This window comes from Opisthocomus hoazin, chromosome 20 (assembly GCF_030867145.1).
Source record: "Opisthocomus hoazin isolate bOpiHoa1 chromosome 20, bOpiHoa1.hap1, whole genome shotgun sequence".
Lineage (NCBI taxonomy): Eukaryota > Metazoa > Chordata > Aves > Opisthocomiformes > Opisthocomidae > Opisthocomus > Opisthocomus hoazin.
Genome location: NC_134433.1, coordinates 16,831,867 through 16,847,586, shown reverse-complemented (window position 1 = coordinate 16,847,586; position 15,720 = coordinate 16,831,867). Strand labels below are relative to the sequence as shown.

The following is a 15,720-nucleotide window of genomic DNA, read 5'->3' as shown; positions in this document are numbered from 1 at the left end:
TTCCAATCACAAAAGAGACTTCTGCCATTTGCTCTGTGTGATAAAGGAGAGGACAAAAGCAATCCTGCTTTGTCTTCCTGTTTCTTAAACATTGCCACGTGAAGTTGGCCTCCAAAGCCGCACAGTCTTACACCATTTCAAGTCTGGTTACAGAACAGCCTTCAGTTTTCTAATTCTGTATTGCAGAAAGTTAATGCTTTTATGCATAATTCCGTTATAAGAATAAGCACAGTTAAGGAAACGAATTACAGGGAGGGGAGAAGGGATGGATACAACAGCAGGAAACAGAAATTAAATGTGTTAAAATTAGACACATTATTTTGAATATTAAGCACAGAATAGTTAAAGTTGGAAAGGACCCCTTGAGATCAGCAAGTCCAAACTCCTTGCTCAGAGCAAGGCCAGCTGGAGCAGACTGCCCAGCACCATGTACAACGAGGTTCCGAACAGCTCTAGGGACAGGGACTCCACAATCTCTCTGGGCAACCTATTCCGGTGTTTAAACTCTCTCACAGTAAAAAAAAAAGTTTTATATTCTGTTCAGATGCAGCTTCCTGTGTTTCAGTTTCTGCGCACTGGCTGCTGCCCTGTCACTAGCCACAGTGAGGAGAAGCTAGCTTGGTCATCCTCACACCCTCCCATCAGACACCTATAAACAGCAGCAAGATCCCCCTACACCTCCTCTTCTCCAGGCTGAACAGTGCCCGCTCGCTCAGTCTCTCCCCATACGAGAGATGCTCTACTCCTGTATGGGGCTGCTGAAGTGAGTCAGGTGAAGGGCCAGGTCTTTTTTAATACCACCCTCTATCACCTTTCTTACACATCTGCACTGCCTTCCGTCAGCTTTGTTTTCTAGCACCTCTCATCCTGAGGTACCTAGGCCCTCTCAGGACTTGGATCCTTAAAAGGCCATTACAGAGAAAACTCAGCATTGTACAGATGAGTGGTAGCTACATAAAAATCAAAAATATGCCCAAGTCATTAGCTGAAGATAAAGGTAAGAGGTTTTGCTCAGAAATTGTCAAGTCTTCCAATAATTATTTTTAAATTTTATGGCAAGGCAGTAAGCTGTATGAGTTTATCACCTCCAGTTCTGAAACCGCATGAGCTAACAGGTAGATAACAGATATACATGTTCAGAAGGCATGCAAATGCCTTAAAGTTATAAACTCTTTACTTCAAATATAGATGAAGAATCTTCCTTGAACTCACCACATCTAACTCCGCTTCCTTTTTAAAAACCGAATATGCCTCTTCATAGCCATTAGAACGCAGGTAATCTGCTATTGCTCGATTTCTAAAAAAAAAAACAAAAACCAAACAACCAGAACAGTATCTTCAGACACAATTCTGAATAAAAGAGTAAAAGCAATGGTTCACACTTTTCTATTTTCACAAAAGCATGATCAACATCTAAGTCTTCAATGCAGTACAACACCTAGGATTATTAGGTTTGTTATCAGCCCAAGCAAATTTTATAAATAGATTTGGCAAACAGATTTTGCTTCAAGACGTCAATAGCACGATACACTGTTTATTTCGGGTTTGGTGAAGGGGTTTGGGCTTGGTTTTTGTAAGTTACCAAACATTGGAGTAGCATGGATATACTTATCAATCTGTATCAAACATAAAACCCATAGCAGACACAAAAGTGACAACCATATCTACATATTAAATTTGTGGCTCTATTTTTGAAGGAAAACTTTTTTGGGTAGAACAGTTTAGGGTACAAAATTTTACTTCAGTTGAACTTAAATAAAGCATTCAGTTTAAGAGAACAAGTCTTAGCTTTGTTATTCAGAATGATACAATAACCTTTAGTTAGATTACAGGAAGGGATACTGTCTGTGATAAAAACATACAGTGCTTCAAATTTTACATTTTTCTTCAAAATATTCCACATTATGACACACAATAATTACCAAATTTATCTGTCTTGACCCTCTCTCTCAAGATAGCATGCATTTGTTCCGGACCTACTCAAAGTTTCCGTGTTATTCTAAGACTTCAACAAGCAGCCAGCACCTTTTGTTTAAGGGAACAAGACTAAGGAAACCCTGCATTTTCAAAATGTACTTCAAATGGATAAATACTTTCAAATTATACAACAAAGTTTGCTTAAGAGAAGTAAGCTCAATGTTCTAAACAGACTTTCAGTCTTACCTTCAGTTACTTTACCAGCCTCCAGAAGGAAGCCTAGTTTTGTTTTCTTATTACCACATACTATTTTGGAAAGGGATATGCATGTGTATACGTACATATACGGGGAAGGCGGGGAGAACACATACACATACTACAATATTTAAGTAAACTGATATACAGATACTTTTAAAAAACGAAAATCAGAAGGTCATCTACATGAGGCATTCATGAGAAGATTAATACCCTTTAATGTATTTAATTAATTGTAAGAAGCAATAATGACTTCTTGTTCTGAAAAGAATTTGCTTTTCACATGACAATTCTTCCTGTGGCTTTCATCACATTCTTTCCTACCTTTTACAAATATTCAATCTCTCCTTAGATATTCAACTCTAAATATAACTCTGCATTCAAGCAGAAATTTCAAATTTTCCCCATAAACAACATATGCTAAGACAAAGTACTCCCTCCTCGTCAGACCTCTAAAGTAAATCCTAAGTCTCTGCTCATTTCCTATTTCCATTCATAGTAGTTGATTACTTCCATCTCCCCATTAATGCATGTAATTTCTGAAGTTTTTGCCAGAAAAAAACTTCAGGGAATTCCTAAAAAAACAACAAAAAAAAATCGTAATCCTGAATGTGTTTAACCACTAGAGCTTCTCCAAATCTCATGAACAAACAGCTGTAAAAAATCAAAATCTGAAGATAGCTTCCACTCTAAGAAGCAGAACAACTGTGTTTAAGTATATGAAACAAAAAAGTAACACACATACTATATTTACTACGAAGTGGGTTGAATCATTACTGCAAAAGTGAAGAAGCTGTATAAAAAAAAAAAAAATAGAGAGCTTACCATGGACAAGAGACATACCAAATGCTAAGTAACACTTGGTCCATACTTTTAAAAGGAATAAAAAAACCAAAACCAAACCACAAACTCTATGTAAGTTTACAGAACCGAGTATCACGTGAGACACTGCCATCCTGACTGCTACCCACCACTCGCTCCACCATTATTTATTACAGCAGAGAACGCAAACTGTGGAACGGAACTTGACAGCCTACTTCTAGCCTTAACATCTGGAAAGTGTTCCATATCTCAAACTGAATTAAGGTGGAGTTGTTTTAGTGGGATTTTTTTGTGGGGTGGGTTTTTTATTATTTTGTTTTGGGTTTTTTTTGCTTTTTTGTCTTCTTTAAATATACCATCTATTTTAAATACTATTTAAGGAGTTGAAGATTGTAATCACCATGTAGCACATTCCGATCAGATCCTTATCTACATTCAGGAATAAAATTGAAAAAAATTGACAGATTTATCTCAGGATTTAGCAATCTTGTTTTGTCTCAGATTTGTCTCTATTTTTATGTCATGATAAAAGTAGAATCCATGAATCAGTTTGGAGCATATATTGCAATGTGCTTGCTGCTTACTGTAACCCTTTCATAACTTCGTGACTGAAGTCAAAACAAAATAGAAGATAATAAATGATTGCAAATTTAAGAATCCATTTTTTATACCATAACTTTGAAATAGTATTTTCACCATTTCCCAATTCTATTATCAAATACCAGCAATTGTATCAGAAATAAGAGTACAGAGATCTAAACCATAATCCATAGTACCTGACTGGCACCCGAGCTGAGCCACTCTCTAAAATCTATTTGGAAACAAAAGCTAATATTTGAGGTTTAATGAAAACGCGACACAAACTTAAAAATAACCATTCCTTACAGTTCATCTCGTTGCCTTTGTGACAGCACCATTGTGGCTGCGATGTCAGGTTAATGGGATTCAGCAGTGGCTGCCTCCTCAAGAGCTAAAGTCTTAGGAACCCTGGATCCACAATTCGGTCTGCCACCGAGTGGCTTAAACCAAAAATATTTTTCCAGACGTGAAATCCAACAGGAAATCCGGAGGCATTCAACACAGAAGATTCAATCCATCTAGAAGGTAGAGAAAGAGACACTGTTAATTTCTTTTAAATAAGCATTCGGTCACTCTGGACTGCCGTGAAGATTTCCGTACTCAGACTGCAACACCGCTCTGGACAGAACAAGCTGACTAGTCTGGATTATGCCCTTGTAGCACATCTCCAACCTTGACTGAGTAGCCTGGAGAGACTGGTACTCTCTCTTTATTCTCTCTCTTCCCACCATCACTCCTTCAAGAAACAGGGAGCTAAAGAAGCCATATTCAGTCACAGCCCAGTTCTGGTTTGTAGGCAACTCCATCTTACTTTCTTGTGATGAAAAGAACTGCGGCCCACTGTAAACAGCCCACATTTTGCACTCACTGCTCCTATTAAAAAGCTACCCCCCAAAATCCTCTGTCCTTATGCTAGATTTTTTGTCTTTACTATAGATTTATCTCTCCAAACCAAACCCAGCAAGGTTCACACAGCTAATTTTCAACACACACTGGAGACACAGCTAACGCTCTCCCGTATCTTTCAAGCTTCGGGGGAGAGTTTAAGGAAAGAAGAGAACATTCCAGAAAGGGACTATGGAAGATGCTATGGCACGCTCCAGGCCTTAACCAACGCATCAAGGCACACTCAGTATGTCACCATAGCTCATTCACAGCATTACATTAGGCAGTTCTCTAGGATTTACCCAAACAGCATCCTTAAAGACTATGGCTATAACTCAGCACGTGAACTTTACAGGTAGATTATTACACAACTATATTAGATGAATTTTTCTATTCTAGTAACACCATGTTTTAAAAGACAATACTTGCCTTCTGTTCAGTCATGTGTTAACATGGTTTACATAAAGTTTATCTTTTATCTTGCCCTTACTTGAGATACAGCAAACTTTTAAACAGATCTTCAGTCTTATCAGAGTAGCACAACTACCAGGGCACAGAGCTGCCACCAGCCTGTTACTTCAGCTGGGTTCAGGCAGCAACTCGATCACTACAGAGCCAACAATGCACGCTAATTCGGAATACAGCTGAAATTTGATGTATTAAAGATAGTGTTCAACTCAGTCAGAACTGTGCCATTCTCAAATTACTTATTTCCCCCCGACACACACTATTTAATACCTTCTTCTGCAGTAACATGACCTTCAGTATTCTTGACGTACAATCTACTTCAACCAGACAGTTTTAATCTTTGTCAAGGCGGCATCGCCAAAACCATTTTAGCAGCACTGCCTTTTGATTTCTCCACAGCAGGTATTCTTTTGTAAGCAACATGATTATGAAAAATGCTGAAGTTAGCATTTCTTGCACACCTGACAAAAGTCTGTATATAATATATGATTTACTCAAGTTCTTAAGTGAGTCTGACCAACTGGCTTTTAGCAATGAGATAAACTGAACACAACAATACCCAAAGACTGAGGAAATAGTAGTTGGGTTTGAAACTTCCTACCAGCTACTTCAGGAAATGTGTTCCCACTGCCTCTCCCCTATTATTTCTCCAGTAGACATACAGGTACACAAGGTTCACTGTCAAAGTTGGGTAAGAATTATGGTAAGGTTTTAAACAAGAGCCTTTCTTATATGAAAAAAACTGAAGAAAATACTAGGCTTGCATCATTAATGTCTACTTATCCATCACAGGGGATCAGGAGCTTGTTTCTAAACCTACCTAGGCTCTGCTGTCTGCTTCAAAATAAGCTTAAGCTGCAAGTTGTTTGTATTTCACTCTGCTGGTGGATTTTCCACATCAAATACTGTACACCATAATCACAGAATGGTTTGGGCTGGGACGGACCCTGCCATGGGCAGGGACACCTTCCACGAGACCAGGTCGCTCAAAGCCCCATCCAACCTGGCCTTGAACTTTGCCAGGGAGGGGGACTACTCTGGGCAACCTGGGCCAGTGGCTCACCTTCTTACAGCCAATCTAAATCTCCCCCCTCTCAGTCCAAAGCCATCACCCCTTGTCTCATCACTTCATGCTCTTGTCCCAGCCCCTCTCCAGCTCTCTCGCAGCCCCTCCAGGCACTGGCAGCTGCTCTAAGGTCTCCCCGATGCCTTCTCCTCTCCCCGCTGAGCAGCCCCAGCTCTCCCAGCCTCTCCTCCCAGCAGAGGGGTTCCAGCCCTCGCATCATTGCTGGGGCCTCCTCTGGCCCCGCTCCCGCAGCTCCAGCTCCGTCCTGTGCTGAGGGCTCCAGAGCCGGACGCAGGGCTCCCGGGGGGTCTCAGCAGAGCGGGGCAGAGGGGCAGCATCCCCTCCCTCGCCCTGTGCCCACACTGCTGGGGTTGCAGCCCAGGGGATGGCTGGCCTTCTGGGCTGCCAGCGCTCACTGCTGGGTCATGTTGAGCTTTTCATCAACCAACACCCCGAGGTCTTTCTCCTCAGGGCTGCTCTCAACCCATTCTCTTCCCAGCACGTATTTGTGCTTGGGATTGCCCTGACCCATGTGCAGGCCCTTGCACTTGGCCTTGCTGAACTTCACGAGGCTTATATTTTTACATAATACTTGTATTTACTTATCTGTAATACTGCACTGAAGCCGTTTAGGACAGGAGCACTCTAAACAGGCAAGACATAATTTAATTAGTTTGACCTCTTCCCTAATAGCTATTTCAGAAATAATTCAGTTAAAAACTGATAGCACAGACTACATCCTTTCAGGGAACAGAGGCAAACGCTTCACTTACTCTTGTCCCATACCTTGCTTTCAGACAGGTAGAGACACAACTGGTTTTCAACAGATGCATCTTGTTCACTACACAGTACGAGTACCGCATACAAATTAATGGAAATTTAGTTAATATAAAAAAATAATCCATTGAAATTATCAGAAGAAGTGCCCTCTAGAGGGCAATCCTGCTATAAATTTAGGGACTGAAAAACAGAGACTTATAATGGCTGAGTCTCCGCACTGAACACAAGAACACAGCAACGCTTTCAGTAGTGATAAACATTGTAGAGAGGAACAAAATAAGGCACTCCTTTATACACAGAAGCACTGTTTGAAGCGCTGAACAGCAGAACACACAGATATAAACTTCCAAAAATCTGCTTTTAGTACTACCATAGGAAAAATCACAGTATTAAAACCAGAAGGTGGCTTTTGTGTTATGAGCTACCACAAAGCAGTGAATGCTTTGTAAATCCAGCATCAGTGCAATAACTCCAGTAAAAATCATACTGTATAATTTTGTCAATGTTGTCATTGTGTCTACGCAATGCAACTGCAGCACTTGCCTAAAAATAACAGCAACGGCATTCACAAGGAGACCCTTGACACGTCATCTAGTTAGAAAGGCATTTTTTTCCCCCTCAAATGTAAAGCAGCCCCAAACTTCTCCTGTATCCCCAATACTTAGCAACACCTGGCCTGCTCCACTGCTCTAACTCTGAATTGTTATTCAGAAACAGATCTTCATACTAGATAAATTCCAACAGCTACAGGGCAAAGCAGCTATTTCTGCTATTAGCAAATTACAGCTGATCCACAACAAGTCACCAACCAACTGACCTACATCATCTCACTTCTCTGAAAAGTGTCTGTTCCAATCATGCTTCTCAGTATTCATGCCTTTTTATCTACAAAGGCACCCGAATATAAAGCAAAGAATTTTTAGGGCAGCTTCCTTCACATATATCCCTTAACAAAAGACAAAATAAAATGGAAAGAATGAAAACAAACAAACAGAAAGAAACCTGAAAACCCACAAAGAAAACATCTAACCAAAAATGTCCAAAACCAAAAAGCCAAAAGGGTCCAACTTTAATGCCACAACTGTGCCACTCTTGGAAACAACAGAGAATGGATGAACATTGCCCAGGTGCATTGCCTTTTCTCTAGCTAGAGGAGGTTTTGTGACACACCAAACTCAGTGGAGCAGGACTAACCAGTCCTCCTCCTCCTCCTCCTCCACTGCCTATCAAGGTTTATTGTCACCACTGCGTTACGCACACACCAGCCAACAACCTCAATAGTGAGAGGAAGCAAGTGTTCAAAAAGAACCCTTGGGGAAAAAACCCCACAAAAAACCAACACCTGTTCATTGTATCTTGCCTGAAATCGGTCATTTTTATTATCAGCAGCTTGCTGTGAACAAGGTGGTGTCAAGACAGAGCCAGATCTTTTTTGAAAGAAGAGATGTCATTGTATGAAAATTTTAATTTGTTCTGTGTAAAGTACAGAAAAAAAGACTGATGGTAAACACAGCCACCTATGGAGTAACAGCTACTAATTAAACATAAAACAGGATGTGCCTTTTATGAACAGTCCCAGTCACACTGCAGAAAGTTTTAGTTTCTAATTTAAGACCTGTTTGATTCCGTATCACTAGTCTGCATGTATAAAAGCACTGAGTGGCAAACCTCTGCCTATGTACAGTCTCGCAATGAAAGTGGGCTACAAGTGTTTTCAGCAAGATCAGCTGTCTGCATACATTTCAAAACTGGGAGCCAGACCTGGCTGAACGGATAACACTGCAACAGGTATGAGACATCAAATGTTTGCCTCTTACTCCTCCTGGCAGTACAGTATCTGCTCGGTTGTCTACAGTGTGCAGGTACCTGGTGGGAGAAGAAACATAGACATTACCCACTGCACTTCAGGTAGGCGACTTCTTTGTGAAACAACACAAACCATTCAAAAACCATACGTAACCTCCTCCTCAGCTCCATCAACAGTAGCATATCCTCAACAGACAACTCCATCTCATCTCAGCTTCTAACTTTTCCACTTAGCTAAAGATCAGCCTTTATACTTCAGACTGATAGAAATGTCTGAGCAATAAGGATCAAAGATCTAATTAAACCTTAAGTGCTACAGGACTGGAGTGGCATACTAAACCGTAAGCTTTTAAAAAGAAACAAATAAAAAGACAGCCAAGAATCATCACAGGCCAGAATTTTTTCCCGAAAAAAGCTTCTAAAATATACAGAACTATCAATAAAGAGCAACAAATTGCACAGAAAAATCTGAAAAGCAGAATAATCCTTCCTTGGAAGGGAAGGTGGAAACAGCATGGTATAGGTTATTCCGACTTTCTCATTTAAAAAAAAAAAAAAAAAAAAAGTAGTGTCTGTCTTTGTCTCTTCACATCTAAGAATCGCCTCCCATCTTCCTAAACCGGGATTCAGAGATTCCTCAGCGTGACCACATACAGCCTTTTGCTGGAGCCAGCCGCACTCACCACAGGACTCACCCACGCTGCGCTGAGGACACATTTACTCCTTTGAGGCTCAGAGATTCTGCCTGACGTGCATTTAAAGCTGGTCCCACCCTGGTGGTGACTAAATACATACCTTTTGCAACTGGTTAGTGTCAAGGCACCCAGCGGAGCCTAGCTCCACACTCCACCTGGACATCCCAGATCTGACACTGTATAGGAACCACGCTCTTCCGAGGGTGACTAAGACATCCTAACAACTCAAAAGACAGTTTCTTCTTCCCGAATTTAAACAGTAGGTCCTTACGCTGCTGTGTATCAGTGTGGTTCAAGTGTTTCCCAGATTACTGGAAAACTTTGCGATAACTTAACAAGAGAGACCTGCTAACCGTTCGTAAGATGCACAAACACAAAAATGAAACCGGTTCAGCTGTATTTGCCTGCTCTGAGACAGCTCTACAGCAGGTATTCAAAGCACAACAGCTAAACAGATACAGCCAAAGCAATGAGGTAGGAAAGGAAACAAATCACTTCTAGGCAAGAGATAGTCAGAACTCCCCTCAGTTCATGACACATCACACCAATAATCAAGAAGCCTTGGCTTGGAGGTATTTTTATGATGATGTTCATACTTGCTTCAGGAGACTTTAAAATATTATTTTCCATAAGTATTCTCCAAATATAATTATGAAATATTATGGAAACAAATTAAACCTTCAGCATTTTAGTCTCAACCTGCAAAAAATACCTGTTCATTTACCTCAACTAGCATCAAGCAAGAGCAAAGTTACTGGAATTAAAATTCCTAAAACTGCCCATTCTGTACACATTAAAAAAAAAAAAAGTCAGATTTGGTCTGTGAATTCCTGCAGAGTTCATTATACTTTTGCTTATCAGAGTGCACTGGATGCTAAACAGTACTAAAATTTGGTCTGAATACATATGTCTGGTAAAGATCCTGTGCCCTGAATTTGACATTTAGCTTTTATCTATTTCAAGCTGATCATCTACTTTGCACACCTACAATGAGACTACACAGAAGTTTTAAAACACAATTGAAGAAAGAAGTTTTAAAAATCAAAACCAGCCAGTTTTCTTAGTTTTAACTACTAAAATAGTGTTTCTGGAATTAATCTTTGATTTATTGATTAATGCTGTTAATTACTGCATACATAACCATAGATATCATAGCTCATCCAAACATTTTAAAACAGGATGGAAGTTGTTCTTTCCTGTTTCACCCACTTCTGTTTTACTACTGTTATGACTTTGTTTAGCAATTGTAATAACTCAATGCTACAGCTTTAATCAGAAGGTTTTATCTATATGTGGCAGGGTACCATTCAACTCTTTTAAAGTAACACATATATTGTACCGTGACAAAATTGAAGCCATAAATATGGAGGTCAAAAAGACCATTAGCTACTAGTTATTAACTCATGATATAAATTATACCTTCAGTAAGATGCTACATTGGTCCCTGCAAGGTATTAGTTCAGTCAGGGATTTAGCATCCCAGGAAGAATGAGGGGTTTTGTCCTTTTAACGGCCTTATGGGACTCAGACCACGGGAAGGAACTGCACTCGGTGCTTACCAGCTGCCAGCACACAACCACCAAGCTTATTAACTTCTCCACTAATGTTGCTATTAACATGGCGTTTCACATTAAGTTCTTGTGAAGCCCTTCCAAATTCAAGCGTTTTTGCAAATATATCCTGAGATACCAAACCGTGACATGGCAACCAACCTTATCTTCCTCAGTTCAAGGTCCTCCACTGTCTTGCCTTTACTCCTATCAAGTGTGTCAAAATTGCTTCTCATGGATCAACACCGTAAGCAACTCACTGAAATGGCTCAGCTGACTAATCAAACCCATTTCCACCCTTCAGAAAAAGCTGTAGTAAAAATCAGTCCCAACTGAGACATGATCCATCTAAATTCCAGTTAGCAAGTTAAACGATTACGTATTTTATGAGCAACAACATATAAACCAGTATACAAATCAGAAATAACATGTGTCAAACTCATCTTTCATTCTGGATGTAGGTGTGCTTTGCTAGACTCAGTTGAGCATGCCTCTGTGGCATGAGCAAGACCCAGCCCAGCACGCGTGCAGGATCAGAGCTCTCCTTCCACGACGAGTGCCCGTGCTGCACAGCAACACCACCTCCCTTGCTGACTGGCAGTGCTCTGCTGCCATGGCAGTAGGGCTTAAGAAAAACTACACAAACATCAAGTAGTGACATATAGACAGAGAGCAGAAAGCTATTCCAAGTTCATCAGGAGCCTGTATTCCTTGCAGACATTTGTTGCTTCTAACCAGATTTTTTAAGTCACCCCAATAAAGCTGCAAAGAGTAAAGAAACACGTATTACACTCTAAGGCCTTTACAAGTTTCAGAACTCCAATTTTACAGACTTCTGTCACAGCCCAACTTACTCTGATTACTTAAGCCAGGGCTCCCATCATCAAGAAAATCCCCATCAGCACCACGATGAAAGCCGGTCTCGTCCACTGGAACCCCAGGCTCAAAATCTTTATCCTTCTGGTAATTTAAGTCCTCAAGCCTACAGAAACGTTTGCTTACTAGCTACTACAAAGAAAACAGTCAAGCAACCTTCATATGTCCTTAAGCACTTTTTCTATCTCCCGTAATTCCCACAGGCACATTTGTCCTTCCTGCATTTTATACTCTCTCTCTTAACTTTTGAGTTTTTATGAGTTAAACCAAGAAAATCAGTTCCAACGCCATTCCTTGGTTCACAACACCAGCAGCAGCAGCAAACAGTTAAATAGCTCAGCACCACCCCAAGCTCACCCTGCTGCTGTCTAGCAACCTAACAACCATTGCTGGACAGTCTGTTATTGCAGATCTTTGAATACATGTCCATAGCTCCTCCAGGAACTTAAAAACAGATTAATTAAATTTCTGCAGTTTTAATGACCGTTGCTTAGGCTCCATAAACAGTCTTCCCCACAAAAACACAAGCTACATACACTAAACACGCAACTGTAGCTCATTATTTCCAAAATTAGAAGAGATAGATGGTTTAAATTACAGAGCAAATGTATTACCAGATACACAACAGACCAACACCTTTCAACTCTGAAAGCCCGAGAGCTGTGCACTGCTGTGCTTTAAAAAAAGTAAATTTTTGCCTTTTTTTTAACAGAATCCCAATCCCCTAAGAAACTCAACTACAAGACCATTTGTTTTCTGAGTATTAGTATGACAAAATCATTAATATTCTACAGAATGTTTCTTTGAAGGAGACAAAATTCGAGATCACGTTATGAAATTAATCACAGAACATTAGATTGATCACATTTAGCTTCAAAATTAAATCTTAATTTGCAATCATTTAGAACTCCAACAACCTGTGTGAAACTCAAAATAGCACTGAGTGTCCAGCAACATGCTACCAACTTTCAAACGGTTTCTCTAACACATTCGAGTGTTCTTAAAAGACGTTTTACCTGGAAGAAAACTCCTTATGTTTCCTTCCAAGTTCATTAATGTATCTGAAATTCTAGCTTGGTTAGCTTCCTCTCTTGAGGTAATTTTTCAACCCCAGTGAAAGGCAAGTCACTTAAAGTTGTAGCAGAGACCAGAGCCACCAACAGACCAACTGAGCTGACTTCATCAGAATCCCCCAGTTCCTTAAAGTTGCAGACAATCTATTTATGCATTAATAAAGCAGAAACTCTTATTGCATTGTCACTTGCTACATGGCTGACACACTAGATCCTTGCAAACGTTTCCACAGCGTATCTTCTTTCGTAACATACTAGCAAGAGGACTTAAAGTGGTTACTTGTGAGCATTTGCAGGCAATTAGAGCTATAGTCCTTCATGGGAGAACTTGATTAAATGAATTGTTCTCTTACACCTCTAGATTATACTGCTAAATTCTAGCAAGTATATAAGAACACTTCCTTTTAATCTAGACTAATTTTTAACGGTCTGATTTTGTTTTAAACCCAGTAAGCAAAAATCTGCTTCAAACTCAAGCCACAGAACAGGACAACTCTTCCCACGAATGCACTGTACGGATTCCACAGAAGCTACTGTTTAAATGTAAATCTAATTAAAAGTGAAGAGATATCCATATTTCATAAGGTGTCTTAGAAATCTGTCTCCATATGTTGATAGGAAAGAAAAACAGTAACAGGTAAAATAAAACATCCAGTTCCTTTCCATCTCCCCTCCCCAGTACAGTAGAAAAGCACATATACGGTACAATCACAAGAGAACAGCCACGCAGCTCTTCTTACAGTGTGCCAAATACACCTTCTTCTAGAAAATGTCAGAATTTACCACCTGCTAATCCGGCAGGGATAAAACGAAGAATACAAGCAAGCTACTCGTAAATGAGCTGGGCTAATCTTCTTTCCACTTTTCAGCCTACATCAGTAAAGTTACCTGAAGGATTACGAAAAAGTGAGCTCCCAACAACTATCTTATTTTGGAAAATCAAAAAGCAAATCTGATCTGAATTACAACACTCAGCCTTATTTTTAATTCGCAAGTTTAGTAAGCCTGTTACTCTGCCATTAACTGAAGTCCGTAGGTCTTCAACACAAATTTTTTTTGCCAAGTGTATCAATATACTATTACACCTAATACTGTATCTTGTGCAAGGTTTGTTCACATTTTGCAATGTTACCAAAAATATTTTCCATTTCATTTCAGTTAAAGGTTTATCACAGCAATTGTATTTTTAACAAAAAAAACAAAACAAAACACAAGTCCTATGCATGTTTTCTTACCCACTTTACCTACTTTTACAGGTTAATTGAATTGACTTTGCTAAAAACCTGATACTGTAGTTTACTTCTGAAAATAATTCAACAATAAATACACGGGAAACTAGAAAGTAATCTACAGCAGATCAGATACAGTGTCTGTGTTCCCAAGACTTGGAATGCAGGTTGTAATGACATCTAAAATATAAAGCTAAGAAATGTCATCAAGATGCTATAAAACAGGAGCAAGTTAACTACTCTATGCTGCACGTTCACTAAGTAAATGCATTTCTGCCCTAATTAGAGATGTGCATTTTGAAATAAACTCCTCTAATGCCCATGTGCTTTTCCATATTGTTTCAAGTTATAATCACCACTTAAAAGATCACTGGCAGTCACTACGTACCTTTAGGACTGTAAAACAACAGAAGACATTTTTGCCTTGTTACCCTCCCAGGCACTGACACTAGGTGACTTTTCAATACATCTGGACCAAATTTGGTAGGAAAATATTTTCTGGTGAAAAAAAGTCTTTAATTCAGTCTTGACATTTATTCTCCCTCTGTCACTTTGGTTTTGCAGTTCCGATAGCAGCCTGATACAGCTAACTCTCAGGAGAAACATCTCAAGCACATAGTCACTACCTATCATTTCAGTGCCTTTAGGCTTCTTCCAGGTCAGCGCTAAAGTTCATAGGGTCCATGCAAACTTTGGTAGAAAACAAGCGAAAACATCCTTCTTCTAGCCTGCCTGTTCAGTTCTGTGTAAAAATACAGGTGAATTTAGCTACCAATAAATGGACAACCCGGAAAAAAGCAGGCTGCAGTAGAAAAGAAACCTTGAAAATGCATGAAGAAGTTTTGGACCCAGAACACACTGTGCTGTTGTTTAGTATGTTGTGATAGTGATATGATAATAAGGAATTATTTCACAAAATTAGTTTTAAATTCATATTAACCCCCACTGGGTTTTCACTGAACCTCACTGGAAACCTGAATGACTTTAGTCAGACACCGGGGAGGCGCGTAGAAGAACGGGACCAAGGGAGAAGGCAGGAGGACGGTTAGTGTTTTGCATTCTTGCTAGCTCAGACAATACATACACGTTTTACGGCAGCAATTCTAGAACACTGTATTTAAGCTACTTTCTCTTAGCCACCGAGAGAAGAGTGCAGGTACTCAGAAAAGTTTCTTACGGTTGGTCAGCAGTCATGCACTGGATCTGAATTCTGTTCTTTTCCTTTCTGTTCCCCATCCTTTTCTGGCTTGAAGAATTAAGTAGTAGACTTAAAACTGTAAAGGAGGTCACAGGACTATATAAAAATTTAAATATTTCAATTATTATACTGCCTGTTATATTGGAAATGTGATGTTACCAAAAATGATTATGAATTGATAACATTTATGTACAAATAACATTTGGAAGGAACCGTGAAGGAAGATGTATGTTAAAGCTTTAGAAACAGGAGGTCAAAACCACAAAGAAATCCAAATCCAAACAAAAATTCAGACAGAACTTCCACTCTTTAAATCATGAGAACACTGTTAGGCCCTTAGCCATCTTTGAAGCATGTTGACCAAAAATGGCTTCACTTGACAAGTAAAGAGGGGAAAGATGTGAACATCGTAACTGTCATACATACATCTTACCCTACTACAGGGAACAGAGTTTAATCTTTCATGACACCAGTACCAAAAGTAACGAAAACAGGGTTCTTGCAGAAGGTGTGTCATCATC

General features: G+C 39.7%; 1 protein-coding gene across 3 annotated transcripts in view; it reads right to left on the bottom strand.

Annotated features, from left to right (window-relative positions):
• The window catches only part of PAFAH1B1 (platelet activating factor acetylhydrolase 1b regulatory subunit 1), a 36,420-nt gene that overhangs the window by 14,070 nt on the left and 6,630 nt on the right, over positions 1 to 15,720 (bottom strand). For all 3 annotated transcript variants that reach the window (XM_075439976.1, XM_075439977.1, XM_075439978.1), the window contains exons 2-3: positions 3,880 to 4,091; positions 1,213 to 1,297 (exon numbers count right to left, since the gene is read on the bottom strand). In XM_075439976.1, the coding sequence (XP_075296091.1) occupies positions 1,213 to 1,297; positions 3,880 to 3,911 (117 nt within the window). In that variant the 5' untranslated portion in view covers positions 3,912 to 4,091. The remainder of the gene's footprint in view (positions 1 to 1,212; positions 1,298 to 3,879; positions 4,092 to 15,720) is intronic.